The sequence below is a fragment of the Drosophila tropicalis genome, unplaced genomic scaffold (genome assembly GCF_018151085.1).
Source record: "Drosophila tropicalis isolate 14030-0801.00 unplaced genomic scaffold, ASM1815108v1 contig_859, whole genome shotgun sequence".
NCBI classification, from domain to species: Eukaryota; Metazoa; Arthropoda; class Insecta; order Diptera; family Drosophilidae; genus Drosophila; species Drosophila tropicalis.
The window spans coordinates 11,344,517-11,368,962 of NW_027173353.1; the positions used below are offsets into that span (position 1 = coordinate 11,344,517).

A 24,446-nucleotide genomic window follows, 5' to 3' on the forward strand; every position below is an offset into this window, starting at 1 on the left:
TTGCTAAAGGCAGAGAAGAAGCATCTCAAAATCCCAAATTGGTTCGAAAGCCACACGAAAAATTACCTAAGCCATTGACGAATACTAGCTCACTCTTCCAAATATGGGATTCCTAAGTATCCGATTGGCTTAGCGATAATGTTTGCTGGGTATTCTTTTAGGAATGGAATGTATAGTGGATATCGGCGTGGTTGTTGTTGCATTTGTGCTGGGCGAATTCGCAAATCGGAAAGGGCGAAATTATTATTTATTATTTTTAATATAATTATTTGAAACAATATTGTAGTAAATTATTACAAAAAATCTGGATAATGTGCACAATTTGAAGTCCAAAACGTATACATTTGCGCAACTACATTAAAAAGACTTGCCAAAAATAAAAATAAGGTCAACAACAAACTAAAGATCTGCAAAGGAATTTTTCGATTAATACACCAAAATTATTCGCAACATGGACGAGTCGGAACTGCTCTTTAATTTGTTCTATTTTCTGCTTTGCATGGTAATAATTTACCCACCGGAGGAGTTCTCCCGTTTGGGGTTTACCATTGAACAGCTGTTTTCGCGCCTCTTGGGCGAGGAGTATCAGGATTTCGTTGGCTACCACCTGCGGCGGACATCGCTCAATTTATTTGTCCACTCGTGCCTCCCGTTTTCATATTTCCTCATACACAGGCTTAAGTTCTCAGTTTTTGCCACGCAAGAGCCCCTCGAGGAGTCTGACCTAGACCCAGATTTTCCTATGCCACAAGAGGCCGTGGCATTCAAGACGCTGACGTGGAAGACTGCTCAACGGTTTAGCGTCCTGGCCGTACTAGCAGTGCCAGCATTAATTTTTAATTGGCACCAGCAAAACTGGCGTCGTCACCCCATTAATAAGACGTTATCCAAATATGCCAACAACAACAATCCGGGAAATTACCGAACGGTGGCAAGCGACATTGCCATCGAGTTCCGTCGACCGGAGATCTACAAGAAGAAATTGAACTCCATTAGCACGGTCATTGCCACAGATAACTGGCTAATTAAGACGACCATGTACAATGTGCACTTTGCCCATCAAAGCAACACCACGCTAAGTGTAGCAAAGGTGAGTGAGATGTCTCAAAAGATTCTTGAATTAGCCTTCTATGACTTAAGAACCAGATATCTAATATGGTTTGATTAATTCATCCCTATCAATAAAACTAAACTAGATTTTTATCTACTTATTTTGTCAGGCTGAGACGTACAACATTTCGCAACACGACCAGAATGATACATTGCAAATGATCAGCATCGTTGTGAAGCCCATGCGGCAAGGTGTATCCGATTTCCACATACGCATCAATGCTCTGGAGTTTCGCAATTTGGAAGATCGCCTCCGGAGACCAATTGCCATACCATCAGACATACAATTTCATCGCAGTGTTATTGACCGTTTTGTGGATGTTTTCAAAACGCAAGTTGCTCTAAATCCCATGTTCAATTCAGAACCCATCACAGACAAATGCTTCGCTTGCATGCTGGCCGAGCCGAACATTAAGATAAACAAGCAATGCGTCGATGTGAATCGCCAGGGCGTACCTCTCACGGATGAAGCTTGCTGCTCCAACTGCTACTGTCGACCCATGTGGTGTGTGGAGTGCCTGGCCCGTTGGTTTGCTGCTCGTCAAAGCGATGTGGATCGTGAAGTGTGGCTGGAGCAAAAGTGCACGTGTCCCATGTGCCGGGCCAAGTTTTGCGTGCTGGATGTGAGCTACATAAGTGCACCAGCAGCAGCGCCAGCTCAACCGGACTCCCAGGGGTCTGATTCGTCCTTGTGATTTACTTTACTTTGCCCATGCGAATGTGGTAATTACTAAAGAACTCATTGTAGTTTTAATCGAACCTTGTGCTTTATTGGTAAGATTAAACAATAATCCTTTGTAAACTAATTCTAACAAATAATTAAATATAGTTATCACGTTTTAATACTTGTCTAATCTAAGCAAAGCAAGAGATATAAATGTATGTATGTACATATGTGGAGAAATTTATATGAAATCTCCGGAAATGAATATATATTTATGTAATACTAAAGCTTCATCCAGCAGCCAGCTCAGCTCTAGCTTGGCTTTCCTCTTCCTCTCTGTGCCTCTCTGCCCCTCCTCTGATTTAATAAAGCGTCATTAAATGTATATATATACATTATGGTTTATATAAGTAAAATAAGCCACACTGCACGTCAATTCGTTCATTATCTATAAATTCGTTTCGTAAAAACTTTTATAGGTCTCTGTTTTGTCACGTTGACTTCGTGTTGTGTTTCCTGCTGCAGATGTGCCCGAAACTGGGGACTGTGTCTGCGCAGTGGTGGAGGATCTGGACATGTTAGCGGATACAGTTACGCCTGTGTTGCGCGATGAGATCTGCAATAGAAGATAAGACATATTCAAGTTGACTCCGATTGATAGAAGAAGTTAAACAATCAAACTTAATTGAGATTACACTTTAACTTATCAAAAGACATGCTTGAAAGTTGTATTTATGGTTTGCCGACCTGATTTTAATCGATGTCGAGGCTTAATACCATTGACTTCAGGCACAAATGAACACTTGAACTAATACACAGAAAATATTGTTCTTGGAACTATTTATCAGAAGGTTGGGAACATTATAGACTAATATATATTTTTAATTCTTATCTTTTAACTGTCACAAGAAACTAAAGTATCTAAACGGGATTCAACTAAAACAGTTTAAAATACCAATTTAAAGTTATCTTAAATAATTTGATTCCTGTTTAAATACTTATTCTAACTTTTTGGTAATACTGATACACAATTTCTAATTATTCTATTCCAAAACAGACGACAAAACCAGTCCAACAATGTATACACTCGTTTAATAGGTACATACATATGTATGTACATATATACATTTTTCTATATATGCAGTCAGTCTTGCTCCGATAATAAAAACCACAAAAAAAAACCGTTGTCTTTGTAGTTTCGTTTGTTTTTGTTTTTTCGCTGGCATTAGTGATAACGTGTGTGCGTGTGTATTTTGTTATTATTTTAGCAGGTCGATGAAGAAGAAAATTTGCAATATCTGATATGGCCTGGCATGGGCTGTTTATATAGTGTTAGTGTTGAGTGTGTACTTCTTTCGCTTGGAAAACCTTGGAACCAATGTGTGCTAAATTATTATCAATAATAATGCACCAATACACTCATAAAATTCACTATTTCTAACCACGAAGTGAGCTAGTATACGAAATCAAACTGTTTGCCTCGATTTAGTATACATATATGTCTATATACATATGTATGTATGTATATGATACTTGAACAGCTTCGGTGACTGAAATCACTTTCAGGACTAATAATGCATATGGGCAGGTTTTTAAGAATTGTTTGTTTCTAACTTAATTTCGCAACTGTATGTTTCAAATAGCATAACTTTGACTCCAGCTTTCAGTTTTGTATGTATGTATACATATTGAATTTTCATTTCATTTTTGCTGCTTGGTGAAGTTTATCATTTAGCACCTACACACGTATCTGCGTACAGACAATCTTAATCAAATCCATCCCTCCATAAACCACAACACCCAAGACATTATAAAACATTCTCCCCTGCCCTACTGCTACGCTTCCTCCTGGGCTCTTTCAAGTTCAATGTACAGACGAATGAGCGATGACGCAGCAACAATGTCGGCCGATCGATCGATCGATCGGACACTGCGTTTGAGTTGCGCAAGCCAACACCGACCCACCCGACCACAAAGGAACCCCCGCCCCCCATTTCCAGCTCCAGCGATACTCTATCTCCCAGACTGACCGGTTGCCAAAATAAAAAATAAAACAAAATTTCAACCACATTCGCATGTCGCCAAAATTCATAAGGGTGTGTTTTATTTTTGCTCAAACCCCGAATTGCACTTCTTTTTTTATACATTTCATATACATTTGTACATACATATGTATGTATTTACATGTGTATGTGTACTATAATTTGCATAAATTTAGTCACTTTTACTTATTTATGGGTGTATAAGGTTTCCAGAGAGGTGTGTTTGTCGGTCTCGGTCGGCCTCTGTTGTCTCAGGTGAGACAAAAAGAAATTAACAACTTTTGTTCTTTCTTTTATTCTTGATAGGAAATTGCATGTACGCAATGTTTTGAGTTCAGTTCGTTTTTATGATCCTTTTTCAAGTATACGACCCTTTTTCTTTTTTTATTAAACAAAGGGGAGTGGTGGGGGGATTAGGCGATAACAAAGGACTTTACGGCATGTGAGAGTTGCAAAATTTTATATCGTTCCATCGCACCAGCGAAATTGCAATTTTGTTTATGAGCTTGTCAAGAGAATGATAGGCAGACTAACATCAAAAAAAAAAAAAAAAAAAGTTCCCTTTTTTTTAATCTAATCTTCTTCATTAAATACATATAAATCTTGACTAAAAAAAGAAATACACCCAAGGACAAATTAAGGTACAACTTTTATTAATCGATTTTCAGAGTACTATCCAAGTGCTGTGAATAAACTTAAAGTCCAACATTAACCCAACCTGAACCGAAAGTTAAGCCATTAAAGTCGACTCGGTCTCTGGATACACATATTTTAAGGGGTTTTTGAGTTTTAAAACAACTTTTAACTACTGCTAATTGCTTTTTTGTGATGATGAATGTCTCGCAGAGGTCATCAGTCTATCAGTCATCAGTCTATCAGGCAACTCGTCGCGTGGAGTGACATTGAAATGATAAATAAAAGCATCCAGAAAGTCTTACAAAATATCCCATAAACTTGAATATATTTTTGATTCACACATAACGGAGGGTCTTTTCCGCTCTTATCAAAACAGAAGCGAAGCCCCAAAACTTCCGTTTTGTTAACGAGCATTTCCGTTTTCTGTTATTATGCACATTTCACAAGAAAAATGATTTCATACCGACTACGCTATACCATGCACCAACGACTATATCAATTTCTTATAAGCATCCATGGAGTAACACCTTAATGGCATTAGTTTAGCGATTTTAAAAGTTTATGCGATATTTTTACCAAATTTTATTACAATTAAGGAGGAAAACCCAACTATATGCACTTTATGGGTTCGGAAACTGTCCCTTCTTTCCTTTTTAGTACTTTAATGCATGGTACAATAAAAAGTTCCAAATGGTGACGCGGTGACAATTGGTTAAGACCCACTTCTAGATAAAAAAAAAACGACAAAATGTCGTTACCTATAAATCACATTCACGCACAATCTATTTATGGTATAGCTGTGTTCATATGTAGAGCCCTGATATTCTTGAAACTTGTGATAAGGCTTTTGGCCATGGACACGCACCTTTTCGTTGTTTTCTTTGGCAGACACTCCTCCCGAATTGTGGGCGGCATCGAAGAGTTTACCGTCGACGGCATCGCGCTTCTTGTTCTTCGATCGGAAGCGGCCGGAACGAGATATGGTGAAATTGCGCCACTGATGGCTGTAAGCACCTCTCTCCTCTTCATTCAGAATGCTGTCCAAGTAGTGAATCGGTTCGTGGGCAGCTGTCATAGTGTTGCTCATGGTGATAATACCGACGACGTCGATGATGATAGTGTGGGTGGTCTTGAGCTGGTGGGAGAGTATAGTCTATTTTCTACTGCTCCTTGTTTGTATGTGTTGTATTATTAATTATATTTAGTACAAGCCCGATCTATTACCCAGTTCGAATTCAGTTCATTTTGCCCCGAGCGAGATAGCAGACCACAAACACATATGTATATGAAAGTTTTTCTCTTTTTTCGTTTTTGTTACTTGTGTTTTGGTTTTTGTTTCTTTTTTTATCAGTCAATACAAAGAGACGATGATGATGGTGCCCGTGCCGAGTGTAGTCACTGACTGCGGGCCAAGTTCTCAGCGCTGCTGCTATTAACCGACGCGACTGCCAGCAATTCGTTACGTTTACGTTATATGCCTTGCCTGGCCCGACCCGGCCTGGCTTTCCCTTCGTCCCCTTTCCCGCGCAGAAACGGCAGTCAGTCACAAAGAACAAAACGCAATCCGTTGGAGTTATGGCTCTTTCTGTTGCTGCCTGTCGCCAAATGTGAGCAAGCAGCGGCAGAAAGAAAGCAACAGAAATCTTACAACTTAGCGTGTGTGATTGCTCCTGAAAACCCAAACAGGTGGGTTACACTACACTCCACTCACACCTGACTGTCTTTGTGTGTATGTGTGTGTAGACATAAGCTTAACTGTGTATGGCCTGTTGGACTTAACTTGATGCTGTTGCCAACTTTCGATGAAAAGCATCATATACATTCGCCCAATACTCTGCCCCTCGTAGTAACCAAAAATCTGGAAAAAGGAATCCCACATATAGTTTTACTACTATAAACCTAATGGTTTGCCTTTTTCCAGCTTTTTCTAGAGTTTGCGTTTATGGAAAGTTACCCATTCTACTAGGCGTTTCCACCCATTTCTTAAAAGAAAAAAATATTGAAATGGAAAATTTTTAAATAGATTAGAAAAATTTGGGCAGTGCAATTTACAATTCTTTTTTTAATAGCAGACGCAACTAACTGGTTAGTTGAAGTCGTTAAAAACTAAGTCTTTATTGGGTCTTAAATTTGAAGTGCATTCAAGAGTCACCAGTGGCCATATTAGATTGTGTTTTCCGCTTGTACGTACATACATATGTATGTACATATATATTTTCTATATGCACACAGCGGATATCTTTCGTCTAACCGTGTTGTTGTGTTTTCTCGATGATAAGCGCAAATAGACAAAACAAACAAACACAAAACTTGCTAACAATTATAAATGATTAGATCGCTTTTTGGAGCATTCACTTTGAGACGGACGGGATCGCGGTCTTTAACAGTATCTTTGGTGTCTCTACAATTCGATCAAACATATATGTAGGTACACACACACTTAAATATTAGATACGTATATATGAACATACATAATAGATGGATAGAAGCTGTTGCTCTTGTTTAATGCTGAATAGATGTACATATATACACACACATTGAGTCACACACATTTCATATAAAAATATATAGTAAATGTATAGAAAATATTTAGATATGTAGTCTCGATGACTCAGCAGAGCCGTATTACAAGGCTAACTAAAACATTATTTACACTTTCTTGCAAAGCTTGAGAAGATAGATCGGCTCTTCGTCATTCAGAGATTCGCAAAGCAGTAGTGATCGCATATATCTTATCTCTTGGACATTGCACTATATCACAAAGTGTTTCGTGGACGATTCCAAAGGCCATATTATTATATTAATAATTCAGCCAAAGCCGAGGATTTGTTTTTTATTTACATAGGCAACATTGTAATTTACAAGTGTTAATGTTAAATATATGTAGTATATAAATTCAAAATATTTTTTTTTTGTTTTTAGGAAGTATCTATATTAATCCTTAATATGGCTAAAAAAAAGGGACCGGGAACCTGTGTCGTAATTTGATTTTGGTTTGGTTAACAACAAAAAATACAAGATGTACTTGGCCTATATCGCGCAATTCCGTGGTAAGAATGCATTTAACAATAAATTTTAGCATGAATTCGTTTTGCGTTGAGCGTGTGTGTGGAGTGGGGGTGTCTGCTAGTGGGGACAATCAATTAACTTAAAAGAAAAACCAACTGGTCTTAGGCCATAGTATATAGGATGGTTTTTATCATCAACATCTTAAACAACGCTGCCAACATTGGCCCCCTGCTGACGGTCATGCGCCGGCGCTAGACGAATTCCGCCGGAGGTCGGCGGTTGATTACGAGCCCCCCTCCGCTTGCATTTGCTGCTCCTCCTGCTGCATGATTAACATTGCGATGCATGAAATTGCGTATATTCTCCTCGGTGTAGTCCACAATGCGACGCTTCTTGCGTCGTGCATATTGTTTTTGCTTCAAATATATTTTCAGTATACCCTTGACTGTAATGAAGGTCAAACCGCCCAAGAGAGTGCGATGCAATGTATTGTCCACAGAATCAAATAGTATGCGTCCTACAATAGAGGATATAGTCGGCAGTATAAGGGCACCGCAAAAGACGCGAGTTGCCGATACGGGATCGGTTAAAGCAGGTGTGACCGGATTACTAATGCTTTGTTGCTGCTCCTCAGAATCTTGATTACTGCAAAAGTCAAGAAATTTGTTGAATAAGCCAGGAATATATGTAAGGAATTAACTTACAGTCTTGGATAAATCAAATTCACAAAGGGAAACTTGCGAACAACCGTGCCACGGTTGCGTATTAAACGCAAAAGGGCGTCTTCCCAACGTATTAGCCGTCCCAATATGAGGCCAACTGGTATAGCAGGAAGGCCAATAAGCAGAACTAATGGGTCGCCACCCTCCATGATGGACATGCCGTTCTCGTGGCCAACAATTTGCAAAAATGTAACAGCCCCATATGTCACAGCCGTCCAGTAGAGTGAGCCGACAACAAATCCGGCCGCCAGGAATGGACTCAGGCGCTTTATAATATTATCCATCGCTTCCAAGACACCACCAAATTTACCCATTTGGGGGAACACAATTATGTATTCTGTCTGGCATTGCGGACATGATACAGACCGCAGTGCATTGCCCTTCTGAGTTTTCTCATCGATCCAGCGATAAAGGCAGCTTTGGTGGACCCACTTGGTTGTGCCACGGCATTGGCACGGCTTCACCCAAGAGGCCAGTCGATTGTCCTCGTCAGTGGCAAAACAAATCCAGCAACATCGCTCTGGTTCCTGAGGATCAGCACTAACCGAAACGGTTGTGGATGTGTTGGTATTTACCGTCGTTGCCTTTAACATCGTGTCCTTATCAGCAACAACAGATGGTACGGGAACGGAATCTGCATCTCCGTCCGGTTGCACTATAACCGTTGTATGGTTAACGGATCCTGAGTCCGAAACTTGTGTGGATTGTGCGGCCTCTGCCGCAATGTCATCCATTTTGCTGTAAGGTGCCACACCTGCGAATGTGCAATGAAAGATTTATGCTAATATTAATCGGATTGCTGCACTTTTGCACAGGTGTATATCATTTTCGATTATCGCTTACTTTGGGTGATGTGCCTTGGTCTTTGCCTTTGGATAATTTGGATTAGCTTTGCACTTTCTTTGTACTTAGTTGTATGTTAACTGGTTTTCTACCGACTTCAACTGTAAAAACTAACGCAAAACAAAAAATAAAATTTACATTAGTTGGCAGAAGCTAGAGATGAGCGACATTTACGTGTTTGCAATTCTTAGATATTTGAAAACAACAATTCACACTTTGAGTATGCGTTGAAGATGGAATGAATATATTTAGCGCATAAGCTATTTCATAATTTATTCTTGTTCTGATTTAGGCCTTTTGACAATAGTGTATTAAATTGAAAGTAAGCCGATTGCTATGTGGGAATTTTTAAAATATTTTGGTCTCGGCCTAAGTTGCAGTGATTGAAAAATCTGATCATTGTTCATCTCTATATCGTGCTTTGACTGATTCTGGCAACACTATTCTCAGAGTTGATTTTTGGCAATGATATCGATGCTTTGGCATCGTTGGTTAAGTGAAATTTTGCAGAAGAAACTGTAATAAAAAATGCAAAATAACTCAAATGTCGTAGCTAAAGACGCACAAAAATTCAAAATATCGTTTGCATTTACGACTTGTTTTGACTGATTTTGGCATCTCTGCCTTTGTTCAGAGTTGCTTCTGTTCATAAATGGTATCGATAGCTTGGAGTGAGTATTAGCGTCAATATCGATACTTGGATATCGGTTTTACATTCTTTTCGTGTCAAAAATCAGGCTATCAAGATGGGTCGTATGCACGCTCCTGGGTAAAAATTGCATTTTCTATTAAATTTAAAGCAGCCGGTTGAACCAGTACATTTGCAAACTATGCCCGTGCTATAGTTTGATGTAATTTATATGTTACCTTCAGTGCCAGAGTGGGATTGAAGTTGAAAAATTGTCCACAGAGGCAAGCACATGTTTTGCAAATGTACTCGCGATACTATACTCAATGCGCACAGCTCTAACAACCCAACGATTCTTCTTGCAGCAAGGGTATTTCCCAATCCGCTCTACCTTATCGTCGCACAGTGCCATCATGGCTGAAGCTGAACTCTGAGGATGTTAAGGAGCAAATTAAGAAATTGGGCAAGAAGGGTTTGACGCCTTCCAAAATTGGTATCATCCTGCGTGACTCTCACGGTGTTGCACAGGTGCGTTTCGTGAATGGCAACAAAATTCTGCGCATCATGAAATCTGTGGGTCTGAAGCCCGATATCCCAGAAGATTTGTACCACATGATCAAGAAGGCTGTGGCCATCCGTAAGCATTTGGAACGTAATCGCAAGGACAAGGACGGCAAGTTCCGTTTGATTCTGGTCGAGTCCAGAATTCACCGCCTGGCCCGCTACTACAAGACAAGGAGCGTTCTGCCACCAAACTGGAAATACGAATCGAGCACCGCCTCTGCTCTGGTTGCGTAAGGAACAGCTGCTATCAAGCCGAACATGGTATTCGATAGTTGTTAGTTTGTTTTGAAAATAAATTTTCCTCTTTTACCATGTACAACAACAATAAGAAGAATATCAAATAAACACACCCAACCGGAAGAATAACATTTTCTATCATTTTCTAATAAATGCTTTTAAGAAGAAAAACCAAGTTGCTAACTTAATCAAGCCCACACCATGGCCGGCTAAAACCAATTGCTAAGCTCTTTAATAATGCAACACAAAACTGTAAATAAATCGCTTTTAAAATACATTTATTTTCCAATCCGTTCGGGAATCTAAATACATTGCAAATAATGCGCACCGTTACGGTAAAGTACAATAATTTTGCACACAATTAAAATAACAATGAAAAATAAAGTCCGAAGAGAAAAGACTGCGGTAGTTCCTGTTGCTTTTGGTGTCGACTTGAACTGAAACGGGCGCTTAATGCTATAAAGGACCATCTCATTATCCATTCCAATTATAGACGATATTAGTCGAGTTCGTTGTTGGCGTTATGTCGTCTTGCCGCCGAAGACTGTGGTTCTTCAATATCATCGTCATCAAAACCTTGCATTAGACGGTTGAATATATCGCCAATCATCCCACCCAGTCCCGATGGACCACTATGCGGCACCTCGGGCTGTTCATCGAAATAGACAATTCCAATTTTCGTCAGATATTTTAGAAATGACGTGTCCCGTTTTAGTGATGGATCGTACAGCTTTCGCAGGGCGCGGAAGCCGCTAACAGATTTTGTGTCGATGAGGCGGAACAAGAAATAAAGGAAATTCACAAGAGGCTCTCTAAATGGGAACTCGTGCCGTAATATCTTCGGGTGGTAACGTGTATACTCATAAAACATAACTTCGGCTGTTCTTTGATCCTTCAGCGACAATTGCTGAAGCACGGCCTGCACAAGAAACAAATCCACCTCACTGCGAAAACCCTTGCTTTGGCTTATTTGAATTAGCACCCGTCCACACAAACTACCATCCTGGCAGAGTAGATAATGGTGACGCGCCGACTCAACGTTGCCTTCGTTCCAATACACATGGGCGATTAGCTTATGCAAGACTGGATGCCCGTACTTGCCATGTAGACCACTGCTCCATTTAACGACCCGTTGCTGAAAAGCCAATAGCATTTTGTCACATCACTCAAAATTTTATGTGTATACATGTATGTACATGTTGGTACTCACAATAAATGTATCGCGTTCCACAGTGGTCGGGCTAAAGCCACGGATAAGTGAACCCAACCGTGGGACCCAATAGAAATTATTATCTCCAGGCAAGGAGCCTCTTTTTTCCAGCGTGTCTATCAGTAGCAGAGATAGATCCGCAGCACTGCTTTGCTGATCCTTGGCAATCAGCTTCTCGGCTCCATCGAACAACAAGACTAAGCAATCTTGATATCGCTTCTGAGCCGTATAACGGAAATATAACGTCCTATACATCATATGAGCCTCATAGAAGTCGCCTGCCTCGAGCGAGTTGGCCAACTTATGGAGGACACGACTCACTCCCCCGTTGGCTGGCGGAGTTGCCAGTTTCAGAACTGCTGCTGCCTACTGGACGTTCGCCCTCGGCGGTGGCCATATTGTAGCGAATCGTTTGCTTCGATCAAGGATATAGTATAACGATGTGTCAGAGGATTGGAAAATATAAGCTAAATTGGATATTTATAATTTGTATGGTAGCTCTATGAGTAGAGTCAATCAGTGTTGCCAGAAGCACAATTAGTCAATCGATTTCACCAATCGATTTCGTGAAATCGACTGCATCAATTATGAAGGGATGCCAATGTCGAACTATGGTAGGGTATCGTGGGGAGCTTTGACTTATTGAAACATTCTAGCACTTATTATCTATTTACAAATTAATAAAAAGTTTTATTAATATTTTAAGCAAACAAGGGTACAAATCTTAAGGTAGTCAAGGAACCCAGCAAAAAACTTTAAAATAAATCGTAAATAATCTTAAGATATGAAACTATCTTTAGTTAAAAAAAAAAAAAAAACATACGTAACCTAAAGACATATATTACTTTAAAAAACGAGAAATATATGCAGAATCTATTAAACAATTAATCTATTTAACAAATGAAATGATTTTTTAATTCTCTGATCAAAATTTATACGGGAACACTTAGTGTTGAACAATCCAGACATGCAGAAAATAGTGGGTAAATATCAGACAAAAAGAGAAATAGGGGCCAATATAATAAATAAAAATAAACAAGTCTTTGGGGTAAAAGTGCATGTGCATTGATGGAAAAGGAGGCGAGTGGCAACGGATGTGGAGAAGGGGAAGAGCTGCAGCAGGCTGTTAGCCGATGGGTTAAATTAAATGTGGGGGGTCAGGTGTACACAACCACAGTCGACACTTTGTTACGAGAACCGGACTCGATGCTGGCTCGCATGTTCCTTCAGGATGGGAACGTTATTAGACCGAGCGAAAGGGATGAGCAGGGAGCTTATTTGATTGATCGCAGTCCACATTATTTTGAGCCTATACTGAATTATTTGCGTCATGGCCAGTTCGTATGCGATGCTCAGATAAGCATCAAAGGTGTGCTGGAGGAGGCTCGATTTTTCGGCATATGTTCTCTGGTGGCTCATTTGGAGGAGCTGATAAGCCAGCAGGAAGGACCACCAAATGATTTTTGGCCTCTCACGCGAATGGACGTGATTAAGGCCATAATACAGACATCTGTGCTAACTGAGTTGCGTTTCCAAGGCGTTAACTTATCAGGCGCTGATCTAAGGAAGCTCGACTTTCGGAACATAAACTTTAAATACGCCAACATGTCGCGATGCAATTTATCTCACACGAATCTTAATTATTGCTGTCTAGAGCGAGCGGATCTTCAGTATGCCAACTTAGAGTGCGCCCAGTTGGTTTCCATTCGTGCCCTATGTGCCAATATGGTTTGCTGCAATTCGTTTATCAAATACTGCATTTTTATTTATCTGTCTCTTTTTTCTGAAGGAAGGAGCTAACCTGCGTGGCTGCAACTTTGAGGATCCAACCGGCGTCCGTACAAACCTGGAAGGCGTTAATTTAAAAGGTGAGTTTTTCTTAAAATATAAATACATACACATAAATATATATATAAATATAATATATAATATTATATTCATGAATCTTTCAGGTGCATGCCTTGAAGGTAGTAACATGGCTGGTGTTAATTTACGTGTTGCCAATTTAAAGAATGCTAATATGAAGAACTGCAATCTGCGCTCTGCCGTCCTTGCTGGGGCGGATCTAGAGCGTTGCAATTTATCGGGCAGTGATTTGCAGGAGGCAAACCTTAGAGGCGCAAATCTAAAGGATGCGGAGCTTACCCTTATGGTAACCCCGTTGCATATGTCGCAAGCCATTCGTTGACCCCAGCCGGGCAATTTCATATCATTTTAGTGCAATGGCAGATTTCACTTAATAGATATAAAATGTGTATTGTGTAAATAATTCGAATTGTTCCAAAATAGTATTAACAGTAAACAGTAACGGTAACATTAAACAGTATTAAGTAAGTCAAAAAAAAAAAAATTCAATTTGACAAATCTAACAAATCTGACGTACTGCTTGTTTTACTGTCACCCGACATTCATTCGATATTCTCACTTCGTCGTAGACGGTTGAATTAAGCATTGACTTCAGTGATTTTTCATTAATTTGTAAAGTTTCCGATTTGTGTTTTATCATAATACTTGCCAGTGAATATTCAACGGATGCCGAGGAGATTCTCTTAATCCCAGGTGAGTTTTTTGAGTCCTAATGACTTGCGTAACTATGTACATATGTATGTACATATATGCAATATACTACGTTTATTTTTGCCATGAGCGGCTTCGTGTCTTCTATAACTGGATAATTTAAAGAGTTGTTTTAGTTGATTGTGTGTGGCAGGCGAAAGGTTGAACATTAAGGGAATTAAAATCTGTTTTTCTTTAAGATTTCACCATTTTTTTCTGGAAGTTTATGTGCATGCATTTTATTTTGAAAGGGACTAGAACCACATATAATGCCATTCAAAATTATTTTTACAAAATAGAAGGTTGACTTAATAAAACATTCCTGTTTTTTAGAAATTGTTAAAGGCAACTTCATTTTTATAATATAGGATAACACTACCAAGTTTCCTGTTGGCAGGACGCAGAAGAGGTGTTTACACCACATTATATATTTGTAGACATAGTAAACGAAAAATTATATTGGTATATGGACAAAAAGTTATGTTAAATGGCAAAAAAGCATTTAGAATCTTTAAAAAAAAATTGTTCTACTAGATTTTGAACACAAATTCCATCATATCTATGTACATTTGATATTTCTTTTCAATGTCATACCTTCATTTTAGCGATAAATTATATGGAAATAATCCAAGTGTAAACACCCTATTTAAACAAATGCAAAAATATCGATATATCGATAGTGACATCGTTTTGTTTTATCTCCACTTATTTAGCCCTATTTATATATCGATAATTTCAACGTGGTTTTGTTGGAAGCGCCGGAGAAGTTGGACGTTGCTGTGTAAATTGTGTAAATTGAGTGAAAGAAAAAGAGCAGAAATTGTTGAAGAAAAAAAAGAAAAAGTAGCAGAAAAAACGAGAACGGAAAACAGTTTAAACACACATTTTATATAAACGAAATACAATGGAAAATCAAAGCAACGCAGCTCCCGCTGCCGCCGCTGCGGAGAATGGCGCTAACGCAGCGCAGGAGGTATCATCGACAAGTAAGTTTTTTCTTTAATGAAATGGGAAATTGCATATGTATTTTATTTTTTTCTGGCCCGCGCCTGTGAAACAGAATTATTGTTATCATGACTGCTCAGTGATGCGTTAGAAATATGTGCATTTGGCAGCATGAATTTTGAGTACACATGCGAATATATATTCTCATGCTTTGCAAATGGATCAAGGGCAGGGAGTTGGGAGCTGCCAATTTTTGCCTACGGCCATTTTTAAACGAACTTGTCAAAAAAGAATGAAAAAAATGCCGCCATATTTCTTTCAATAGATTACTAGCGGTAAATAAGAGTTGTCAAATTGCTGAAACTGTAAACTTAATTTGACGGCAACACAAATATACATTTGTATGTACAAATGTGTATGTATGTATGTAGGAGTCCGCCCCGCCGCCTTACTTTTCTTTGGCGATCCATGTTTGTTTTGTTGCTGCTATTATTAATTACGTCATCGTGGCGCGCATTCTTATGCTGAAAATTGCTCAAAGATTTTACAATTAGTATGCGGTGTGGAAGAGCGAGAGAGGACACACAACTAATAGTGCAAAGTGAATCATAGTTGGTGACCATTTTAGTTGCTCTTGGCCGCCGATGATTTGAATGTTTCAAGTTATTATTTTTACTTTTTGGTATATGTATATGTTCGCATGCGTGTGTGTGTGTGTGTTGTCTTCTCGCTCTTTCGCCGCTAATGTCATTCTATGCAAGCGAGGCATACAAACGCACCCATATCTCATATACACAAACACACGTACATGAGACGAGGGTTTATTAAGAATGTTCTATAAACTTTACTGTCATCAAATGTATACTCTCTTTTGGAAAAGTAAGTTTTTCATGAAATGCAAAAACATTTGTATGCCCCTTTCATTTTAATTGAGAAATTTCGCATTTTGATGCTCTCATCGCTGAACAATGTTTGTGGTGTGTGTGTGTGCGTGCGAGCGTATGAATGAGTGGTCGCAGCAGCGTTGCCAACTTATTGGTCATGCGTCAATATCGATATTTTTAATACTTTGCAATTCAATTTTCTGACACGCACACACGCAATTTTGTTTGTGGTAGTATATACTAGCATGTACATACTTATGTATATAAGCAGGAATGTGCCAATACCGACAGTTGGCATTTGATTTAATTACTTCTCTTTAACATATGTATGTGGGGATGTACAATGTGTCGTGCAGACAGGTGGCAACTCTATTAAAAACACTCGCAATGCAGATCTCTGCTTCTTCTATCTAAAAATTAGAAAGAGAAAAAGACAGTAATTCTAATTTGAAAACGGCGGTATAATGCATTCACCATTTGTTTAGTTTTTTTTTTTTATTGCTATCGCATCGTTTACTGGGCGTGAAAACCGGTTTATCAGCTATCACCTACTAAAGTGAACCTGACGTGATAAGAAAATGCTTGTGCTAAAACCTGGGTCAGCGATAAGAGATAACGAGCGACTTTGGGGCGGTTCTATCAAAAATAAATTTAAATTATTGCGTCTGTATTTCTATTCTATTGACCATACAATTTAACGGTTTCCAATTTTCATTTTTATAGCTCAGCCCTTGGAGCCTACAAAGCGCTCATTGCGCGTCCAAACCTGGAAGAAAATCCAGGAGGGCAGGGTTGGAGTCGGCTCTAACAGCATATTCAATCGAATTCCTGCGTTCGTGGATGCCGATAAGGCCGCTGCATTGCTCATTCAGCAGGAGGAGTTCAAGAAAGCACGTACGTTGAAAAATATACTAATGCAATTAGAACATTAAATGTACATTTTGATTAAACCTATTTTAATTTTTGACCACTTGCAGACCACATTAAAGTGAACATCGATCGGGCTTTGCACGACTTTAAGGAACAGGCTCTGCTGGCTAACAAGACTGTCTACTTGCCCAGCACACGTGACTCGTCGGCACTTTGTTTTAAGGTTGAAGTGCCAGGGGATGCCCCCGATGAGCAAAAAAAGGTGGCCCTGCGTGTCCAGGAAATACAAAAGTACCGCACGGAAATTGGACTTGACAGTAACCTGAAGCTTGATTTGGTAGTTATCGGTTCTGTAGTAGTGTCGCGCGACGGTTATCGTATTGGACGCGGCAATGGATTTGCCGATCTGGACATAGGCCTGCTTATTGAATTGGGCTCTATTACACCAGAAACAGTCATTGCCACAATTGTGCATGATTTGCAGGTGGTGGACACGTTGCCGGTAAATCTGTTTCAGAAGTACGATACACCGGTGGATTTAATTATAACGCCCACCGAAGTGATACGCGTGGCCAAACACCTGCCCCGTCCCGCCGGTGTCTTCTGGGAAGTGTTGTCTGAGCGTCGCCTTAAGATTTTGCCCGTGTTGCAACAGCTTAAGGAGCGAGAAGAGAAGTCAGGCAAGGCCATATCCCTGAAGGAGGAGGATACCGATGTCGAGCAGCATCAAAACAATAGGCGTCGTCGTGGACCGATGCGTCGTCGCTTCCAACGAGGAAACCCAGGACGCACCACCTCTCAGACTGATAACGAACAGCAAGTCGGTGGAGTAAGTACATAAATTAAGCTGCTGTGGTGTATAGTTAACTTAGCCAATTGTAAAACGAACGGAAAGGATATTTTCAAAGACATTTTTTTTGTTTATTTTTTACATGTGAAATCCTTCAGCTGAATTCTATACTAACCAAAAAATATTATATGTTTCTTTTGCAGCAGGATAACGCACAGAAGCGTGCTCCCCGTCGTAAAGGTCGTTATATTAATCGTCGCAGACGCCCAACTAGGGTAAGTGTAATAAAAATCAGAAAATCGTTAAGCTTGAAATTAACTTCCCATAACCATTTTGTTTGCAGTCTGAGGGCGATCAGTCTGGTGTTGAGGGTGGTGCAAAGAGTGAGGATCGTAAACAAGATGAAGCTGGAGGTGGCGAGCGTCGTCAAAAGAAGAACAAGAACCGCGCTCCTCGTGACTTTTGTATTAAATTGACAAACCTGACGCGCGACATTCGAGTCAAGGATTTAAAAACGGAATTGCGCAAGCGCGAATGCAATCCCATGTCAATCACGTGGAAAGGTAGTCAACAGACAGTCTCCATTAATTTATTTATTTTACATTGTGCTTATTTTACTTTTGTCTGTAGGTCACTTTGGTAAATGCTTTTTGCACTTCGGAAATCGCAATGGCACTCCCAGCACCCAGGATGATATCGACAAGGTGCTAAAGTCACTGAACGATCTCTCTCTGACGATTACCACTGGTGGCGGCAGTGGTGCCACTGCAGAGTCTACTGGAGCCGACGGCGGCGATGCTGCTGCTGTGAAAACTGAGCCGGTCGAAACCGCAACACTAGTGCAGACAAAAACCATTAATGTCAATGTGGAGTTGATTAAATTTGGAGCTAAAAAGGGCACCAATGCGGCTGGTGGTAATGCTGCCACTGGCGAGGATGGTAATGCTGGTAATGGCGAAGCCCTCAATGGCGAAGGTCAAACAGCTGCTGGCAATGGCGGAGATGACACGGGCGCTGCACGCATCGAGTCAGTGGACACCACCACTGTATAGTATGACCAAGAGCTTGGTGCAGCCAACAAAATGTTTAGGCGGATGTCCGCCAGCAGTAGCATCACGTTTGGAGTTCAACGAAAACGAGTATCATTTTGTTTCGAAAGAGTCGAAAAGTAACACAAACACTAAACAATCAACAATAGCAGTGAACTCCAAGCGACACCACCACCAACAACAACAACACACACAGTCATACACTTCATCTCACTTCACACACACACACTCAAAAACAACTCATAGCCATTAACAACACTCAAACACAGTCTCCAGATATCATAATTTGCCGCTTAAAGTTTCTTCTTTTCCTTTATTCTTCTTCTAACAACGACAACCAATAGCTATAGAGAAGAGCAACAGAGAAGCAAAATTCTTCTAACGACAAAACACACAAAATCACTGACGCTTTTTCTTAACAATTGCATTTGTTTTTGCTTAAAAACAAACAAAATCAAAAAAAAAAAAAAAAAAAAAAACAAAATTCGTGCAACAAATGAGTTTACACACGACCTATACAACAATCTTCGTGTTCCACATCTGCAATGTGGTAAAACATCCAAAACACACAATTTCAGCCCCAAATAGTAATAACCCTTCACTAACTTGTTCTTTTACTTGGGCCAACTCATGTTGCAGTTTTCATTCAACTTCTCTTTCATATAAATTTAATTTTACGCCCTCTCTGGACTCGAGAGCTTGCTATAGCCCGATCGTCCGGCCACTCCTCATTAAGGCAGTTGAGCTGCTTTTTCTTGGAGAGCATTGGCACGATTTGGACCGATAGCAATAACTGGGCGTATGTTAAGAGCTATTCGTAAAATATATAGAATAACCATAAAACAAAACGAAAAACTAAAAAAAAAATATAAAATCAAAATACAAAAAGAAAAAAAAACCTGGATTCAACAACAATGAATTAACAAACTATTAACATGTTGCATTTCCGTTGAAAGAAAGAAAAACAAAACAAACAAACACACAATAATAGAAAAGAGTCAACATTATTATTGTAAATTTGGTTAGTGTTTACCATAATTACACCACAAACACCAATAACCATAACTTATATATATATATATATATACAGATATATATATATGTTTTTAAAAAGAAATGGATCAACAAAGGCGTGAAAACAAACAATGATACAATACAAGATTACAATTATTTACTCTTTTTTATACAAAGAAAAGCATTACAAGCAAACAAACAAATGTGAAACATGATTGAAATATAACTTGAAATAAAAACTTCAAAAAAATTGAACTGTTACCAATTGTTTAATCTTTTCTTTAACTACAACTGAATTTTAATTCTGAATTCCAGTTGTTAGTCTTGCTATTAGACCTGGTTCATTTGATGCTTTGGGGAATTGAAAAAAGGACCAGAATATTCGATCACTCGGCGCTGAAGGCACAAACTTAGAACATTATAGATATCATATACCATGTGTAAATGTTTTATCCTTCAAAGCTCTAATCTTAGAATCTGAATATCAACCTAGCCTGAACTGCTGTTTTTGTACATGGAATACTATATTACATAGAAATAATAAGATCGGAAGATTAAAAAATAAGCAAATAGATTAAATAATTGTTCAAAAATTAAATGAAATATTTCCTTCATTAACGGATATCCATTTGGGTAACTTGAATAGCAATTACAAGAAACATTCATGGATTTGTCTAGAGTTATTTTATTGTATTAGGATTTAAAAAAAGAAAACTAGAGATTAACCATGGCGATTTGGAAAATCTTTCACGGTCAGTTAGTTTACATGACTCAGTTCATAATAAGTCCTGTAATCCGGATCCGACCACCATATCCTATAGCTCACATACATAGCTAACTGTTCTCTATGAAAGCCACATGATATAGTCACCTGATCTTTATCAAGTTCGGAGCAGTACAATTGGAAAGCATTCGCGTCAAAAGTGACGAAGTTATCGAGAAAAGTCACTATGGGAGCTATTTTATATAGTCATCCGATCTTAATTAAATTTGGCTCAATCGTTGAAAGCTGTAATAAACTCTCCAATATTATTTTTGAGAAAAGTCACTGTTCGTGACCTACATGCAAAATTTTAACTCTGTGGTTCCAACGGTCTAGAGGGAGTTTGCCTTGACCCTGGCGGACAGACGGACGGACAGACGGACATGCCTCTTCTTGTCGTGCTGATCAAGAATATTTACACTTGATATGGTCGGAGAAGTTTTTTTGATCAGACGCGTCTTAAGGAGGTCTTTGATAAGTCATTTTTCTCTGCACAATTTTATTATTTTTCCTGTCCGAACTCATCTTTGTTTCTTCTTTGGGGGAGGATTGAGAACATCCCTTTTCTTGTCAGTAGCATCAAAGGTTAGGTTTTTTTCTAGTAGTTGGTCCCTGGCTGTGTGGTCAAAGTACTGGCTCAGCGGTCTTACGGTCGTTTTGCCATAGCTCATGTTACGGGAAACTCGAGTGGTCAGAATGTGCAATCATATATGGATGTACATATGTACATATATCTACATAAATATGTCCAAATATGTTGCTGGGCATGTTTGTGTTGTTGTGTTTATACATTCTTCTATATACTTATTCATGCAACAAATGGTTAAAAGAGATTTATTCATGCAACAAAGTGTTAGAAGAGAAGATAGGTAACGTGCTACATATGGGTCTATATATATGTATATAATATGTTTAGATGTAAATGCACTAAGTATAGTGCAACAATGGAAAAAGAGTACATTTTTTTTGGATTTTTGTCAAATTTTTTATGTTACGGATAATGTCGACAGAATGAGTTCGGATGAGATATCTAGGAGTGATATTTTTCCTTGAAGATGTCCCTATCGTGCCTTTCAGCTTTTTCTAATTGACGTACTCACTTGATGTCTCTCTGAGGTTTCTATACTCTGTTCCAGAACTCTGACTCTCATCTTTAGTAATTTCTGAGGATTCGAGGACATTTATACGCTTGTTAAAATGGTATATTAATTTTGGTCCGACCATATGAATTATATATATTCTTGATCTACATGACAAGAATAGTTCGAAAAGTCATGTCCGTCTGTCCGTCAGCCTGTCTGGATCAACGCGAACTCTTCTTAGACTGTTAAAGCTACAGGGTCGAGACTTAGGCTTGTATATACTGCACAGATTGTATAATTTGGATTCAGCCGGATCGGACCAGCATCTTAGCTATGCTAAGATTGTAGGCCGTTCTTTCCCAAACATTAGACTTTTTAGATAAATTGTTTTTCCATAGGTAAGGAAAGAGTAATGGTCGAAGTTAGCCCCGGCCCTCTGGTTTTTTATTTGAATAGTTGGTGAAATCTGCTCGTCGCTAGTTAGTACAAGATACAGCCTTTTATCAATGATGTTACTAGGGCTTATGTAAAGGCAAGGGAAGGATGCCGAGGCTAAAATGAAGCCATATAGGCCGACCGACCCGGTCACCCTTATAGGCACGTGGTGTAAAATGTTCTTTGTACAGCTTGACTTACGATTTAGTAACGCAGTCGTAAACAAGCTGTAGACAAGCAAAGTGTGTGTGTGTAATTTCCTAAATACGAGTCATTAAAAAAAAAACAAGGTCGAATTCGGAAAAATTATCCTAAAAAGTATTATGTGGTTATTGCAGGCAATAAACTCCGAAATCTTTGCTTTCTGTTATTGGCATGTTCGGAAGATCAGCTTTACATATATCACTGATTTAATATGATGATGAATAAATCAACATTTCGAGACACGTCTTGAGTCAGGATATCTAAACGATAAAAATAAAGTGCTACAAATAACTCCACGGTCCCCTATAATTAGGCCAGCTAATGTAATTATAAATCGTATCCTTTTCGTATTTATTGTGGTTAGTTAATAGGTTCTTTTTTCCCCGATTGGTAAATTTCTGAAGATTCTTACATGGGCCAGACTCTGGTTGCAATACTTATACAATGTCATGATTATTTTCTCTATTAAAACTTCCATCTATCTCACTTTCTCTTTTGAAGCTGAAGCGGTTTCTTTATCAGTTTTAGATATGCATCCAAAATTTATGTTTGGTTTACAAAGCTATAGGATAATTTAAATGATCTAAGTGCTAATTCAAAATCTTCTGAAATACTTACAAATATCTAAATCAAGATCTTGAAAAATGTCCCTCCTCGAAAACAGTGAGCAGATGCTATTATCGTGTTTATGATTAAACTTCGAATTCATCTTAATCGGCTTTACCAATTTAGATAAACAAAAGCAAGTTGGCTGAAAACAAAACGCGTCCACACGCTTTGGTAAACACTTATAAACATAGCAACGCTGCTTGACAAACAACCAGATGCGAGGGTCATTAGGATAAGGACTCCTAGATTCTAAGAGTGTAGCTCAATCCAAGATAACATTTTTTATGTTTGCTGGTGGAGATGTGTCTGTTATGTTATGTGTTCACACTCCAGTTAATCCGAACCTTTGGAGACTTTATGAAGATTCGCAATAGACGCATTTACAATTATATGTTGTTGCATTTATTTTTGATTTTTAGCTAACATCTAACAATATTATATATACAAAGGAACTTATGTCCTAGGATCGGTAATAGAGACCTTAAAAGTAAACAAATTACAAACATTCTCCTACATATGGTACATATGTATACAGTATACAAAGGTGACATTCAGCGTGTTCATTGACGATTGTAATTGGGCTCGAAAAATAGTTGTGAACTGTCTTCTTATTGTTGGTGCTCGGGAGCATAAAGAATCTACATACATATGTGTTGGTGGTGGGTGGGTGGGTGGTCTTTGTTGTTTTTAACTGGGCATGTGTGTTTCTATGTGTGAAACCTGTTGCATTAGAATTTTGGTCTTATTAGGTGTTGCAATCGAAAATTTAAATTCGTTTCGAAATTTACTACTTTAGGGAGGTGCTTGTTGTCTTATCGGCCACGCCGCAGAATCTACTTGGTGTGCCCTGTGCGATGCTGGAGGATGATGGTGTGCCCTGTGGCTGGGTCTGGGCCTGAGGCGACGGCGTTCGGTCTATAAATTCAATGTTATCACTCTCTTTGTAGGTCGTGGATCTGGCGCAGGCGGCGCCAACTGCAGCAGCGGCTACGCTTGTAGCTGTCGCTCCATCAGCTGGCTGGAGGGCAATGGATGTGCTGGGCTTCTCCTGTATGGGGGCGAGGCTGTTGACAATTGAATTGGCCATGGCCAGTTCCAGTTCCCGTTGCCAGTCGTTCTCCTTTTGCTCCATGGCCTTGCGCTTGAGCTCCTTGTAGCGATTGTAGACAATAAACTCTTTGACCAGGGGCGTCTCGTGATCGCTATCGCGTTGCGCTGATCTCTGTTTGGCCAATCGTTTCTTCTTCTTGTGCAGGGGACGTGTCTCCACTATCATTTCCTCCAGCTCCAGACAGGGATCGCAATTGAGATGATCCTCGGGTGGCTTGAACATTGGTTTGATTTTCTTCTCCAACACTTGCTGGAAATCAATATGTCGCAACAAAGGAGTCTGATGTAATTCCTGTTGTGTGCTAATCCTGGCCCCAGGATATGTGCAGAGCAACTGCAAAATAAAGTTTGAATATGCTTGAATTAATTCAGTTCCGGGTAAGTCCTGGGTAATGGACCGCTGACTGTTCCTTTATCTCTTTGGCCGAAATGCCAAGTTCGGTATGAAAGAACTGAAGTCGGAAAGGACT

General features: G+C 39.2%; 8 protein-coding genes across 12 annotated transcripts in view; 4 read left to right on the forward strand and 4 right to left on the reverse strand.

The window, feature by feature from the left end:
- The first annotated feature begins 200 nt into the window (after window positions 1-200).
- Window positions 201-2,159, forward strand: LOC137582819 (E3 ubiquitin-protein ligase TM129). The gene is made up of 2 exons (XM_068297515.1): window positions 201-1,090; window positions 1,221-2,159. The coding sequence occupies exons 1-2, from the start codon at window positions 452-454 to the stop codon at window positions 1,803-1,805; spliced, it is 1,224 nt and encodes a 407-aa protein (XP_068153616.1). The 5' UTR covers window positions 201-451; the 3' UTR covers window positions 1,806-2,159.
- On the reverse strand, window positions 1,853-5,870 carry LOC137582820 (uncharacterized). The gene is made up of 2 exons (XM_068297517.1): window positions 5,318-5,870; window positions 1,853-2,390 (listed from the first exon to the last, which is right to left on the reverse strand). The coding sequence occupies exons 1-2, from the start codon at window positions 5,537-5,539 to the stop codon at window positions 2,223-2,225; spliced, it is 390 nt and encodes a 129-aa protein (XP_068153618.1). The 5' UTR covers window positions 5,540-5,870; the 3' UTR covers window positions 1,853-2,222.
- A 1,374-nt stretch (window positions 5,871-7,244) lies between these two features.
- On the reverse strand, window positions 7,245-9,353 carry LOC137581759 (E3 ubiquitin-protein ligase MARCHF5). 3 transcript variants are annotated; one of them, XM_068296019.1, is made up of 4 exons: window positions 9,201-9,353; window positions 9,027-9,136; window positions 8,166-8,937; window positions 7,245-8,106 (listed from the first exon to the last, which is right to left on the reverse strand). In XM_068296019.1, the coding sequence occupies exons 3-4, from the start codon at window positions 8,915-8,917 to the stop codon at window positions 7,713-7,715; spliced, it is 1,146 nt and encodes a 381-aa protein (XP_068152120.1). In that variant the 5' UTR covers window positions 8,918-8,937; window positions 9,027-9,136; window positions 9,201-9,353; the 3' UTR covers window positions 7,245-7,712. The 3 variants fall into 3 exon arrangements, with proteins under 3 accessions (XP_068152120.1, XP_068152121.1, XP_068152122.1); XM_068296020.1 differs by having other exon boundaries at window positions 8,166-8,964; XM_068296021.1 differs by lacking the exon at window positions 9,201-9,353 and having other exon boundaries at window positions 8,166-8,964; window positions 9,027-9,182.
- Window positions 9,354-9,659: 306 nt separating this feature from the next.
- RpS13 (ribosomal protein S13) lies at window positions 9,660-10,584 on the forward strand. The gene is made up of 2 exons (XM_068296024.1): window positions 9,660-9,795; window positions 10,020-10,584. Exons 1-2 carry the CDS (start codon window positions 9,773-9,775, stop codon window positions 10,450-10,452), a joined length of 456 nt encoding a protein of 151 aa, XP_068152125.1. The 5' UTR covers window positions 9,660-9,772; the 3' UTR covers window positions 10,453-10,584.
- A 132-nt stretch (window positions 10,585-10,716) lies between these two features.
- Window positions 10,717-12,196, reverse strand: LOC137581760 (Golgi to ER traffic protein 4 homolog). The gene is made up of 2 exons (XM_068296022.1): window positions 11,666-12,196; window positions 10,717-11,590 (listed from the first exon to the last, which is right to left on the reverse strand). The coding sequence occupies exons 1-2, from the start codon at window positions 11,921-11,923 to the stop codon at window positions 10,955-10,957; spliced, it is 894 nt and encodes a 297-aa protein (XP_068152123.1). The 5' UTR covers window positions 11,924-12,196; the 3' UTR covers window positions 10,717-10,954.
- A 467-nt stretch (window positions 12,197-12,663) lies between these two features.
- Window positions 12,664-15,090, forward strand: LOC137583249 (BTB/POZ domain-containing protein KCTD9). Its single transcript, XM_068298208.1, has 4 exons — window positions 12,664-13,393; window positions 13,455-13,533; window positions 13,618-14,224; window positions 14,935-15,090. Exons 1-3 carry the CDS (start codon window positions 12,734-12,736, stop codon window positions 13,851-13,853), a joined length of 975 nt encoding a protein of 324 aa, XP_068154309.1. The 5' UTR covers window positions 12,664-12,733; the 3' UTR covers window positions 13,854-14,224; window positions 14,935-15,090.
- lost (methenyltetrahydrofolate synthase domain-containing protein lost) lies at window positions 14,968-20,028 on the forward strand. 2 transcript variants are annotated; one of them, XM_068298207.1, is made up of 6 exons: window positions 14,968-15,207; window positions 16,774-16,944; window positions 17,028-17,749; window positions 17,917-17,985; window positions 18,054-18,273; window positions 18,341-20,028. In XM_068298207.1, the coding sequence occupies exons 1-6, from the start codon at window positions 15,126-15,128 to the stop codon at window positions 18,760-18,762; spliced, it is 1,686 nt and encodes a 561-aa protein (XP_068154308.1). In that variant the 5' UTR covers window positions 14,968-15,125; the 3' UTR covers window positions 18,763-20,028. The 2 variants fall into 2 exon arrangements, with proteins under 2 accessions (XP_068154308.1, XP_068154307.1); XM_068298206.1 differs by having other exon boundaries at window positions 14,969-15,207; window positions 17,914-17,985.
- A 3,217-nt stretch (window positions 20,029-23,245) lies between these two features.
- LOC137582458 (serine/threonine-protein kinase 32A) overlaps window positions 23,246-24,446 on the reverse strand; it is a 33,612-nt gene continuing 32,411 nt past the window's right edge. For both annotated transcript variants that reach the window (XM_068297007.1, XM_068297008.1), the window contains exon 9: window positions 23,246-24,310. In XM_068297007.1, the coding sequence (XP_068153108.1) occupies window positions 23,654-24,310 (657 nt within the window). In that variant the 3' untranslated portion in view covers window positions 23,246-23,653. The remainder of the gene's footprint in view (window positions 24,311-24,446) is intronic.

Excerpts from the sequence above, each read along its gene's own strand:
- lost (XM_068298206.1), top strand. The coding sequence starts at position 15,126 with ATGGAAAATCAAAGCAACGCAGCTCCCGCTGCCGCCGCTGCGGAGAAT. Across the intron at positions 15,208-16,773 it reads GCAGGAGGTATCATCGACAA|CTCAGCCCTTGGAGCCTACA; the intron begins GTAAGTTTTTTC and ends TCATTTTTATAG. Across the intron at positions 16,945-17,027 it reads GGAGGAGTTCAAGAAAGCAC|ACCACATTAAAGTGAACATC; the intron begins GTACGTTGAAAA and ends GACCACTTGCAG.
- LOC137582820 (XM_068297517.1), bottom strand. The coding sequence starts at position 5,539 with ATGAGCAACACTATGACAGCTGCCCACGAACCGATTCACTACTTGGAC. Across the intron at positions 2,391-5,317 it reads CCAAAGAAAACAACGAAAAG|ATCTCATCGCGCAACACAGG; the intron begins GTGCGTGTCCAT and ends CTTCTATTGCAG.
- LOC137581759 (XM_068296019.1), bottom strand. The coding sequence starts at position 8,917 with ATGGATGACATTGCGGCAGAGGCCGCACAATCCACACAAGTTTCGGAC. Across the intron at positions 8,107-8,165 it reads AATTTGATTTATCCAAGACT|TAATCAAGATTCTGAGGAGC; the intron begins GTAAGTTAATTC and ends TGACTTTTGCAG.
- LOC137583249 (XM_068298208.1), top strand. The coding sequence starts at position 12,734 with ATGGAAAAGGAGGCGAGTGGCAACGGATGTGGAGAAGGGGAAGAGCTG. Across the intron at positions 13,394-13,454 it reads GTGCCCTATGTGCCAATATG|GAAGGAGCTAACCTGCGTGG; the intron begins GTTTGCTGCAAT and ends TTTTTTCTGAAG. Across the intron at positions 13,534-13,617 it reads GGAAGGCGTTAATTTAAAAG|GTGCATGCCTTGAAGGTAGT; the intron begins GTGAGTTTTTCT and ends TGAATCTTTCAG.
- LOC137582819 (XM_068297515.1), top strand. The coding sequence starts at position 452 with ATGGACGAGTCGGAACTGCTCTTTAATTTGTTCTATTTTCTGCTTTGC. Across the intron at positions 1,091-1,220 it reads CCACGCTAAGTGTAGCAAAG|GCTGAGACGTACAACATTTC; the intron begins GTGAGTGAGATG and ends TTATTTTGTCAG.
- RpS13 (XM_068296024.1), top strand. The coding sequence starts at position 9,773 with ATGGGTCGTATGCACGCTCCTGG. Across the intron at positions 9,796-10,019 it reads GGTCGTATGCACGCTCCTGG|CAAGGGTATTTCCCAATCCG; the intron begins GTAAAAATTGCA and ends TTCTTCTTGCAG.
- LOC137581760 (XM_068296022.1), bottom strand. The coding sequence starts at position 11,923 with ATGATGTATAGGACGTTATATTTCCGTTATACGGCTCAGAAGCGATAT. Across the intron at positions 11,591-11,665 it reads TGGAACGCGATACATTTATT|CAACGGGTCGTTAAATGGAG; the intron begins GTGAGTACCAAC and ends TTGGCTTTTCAG.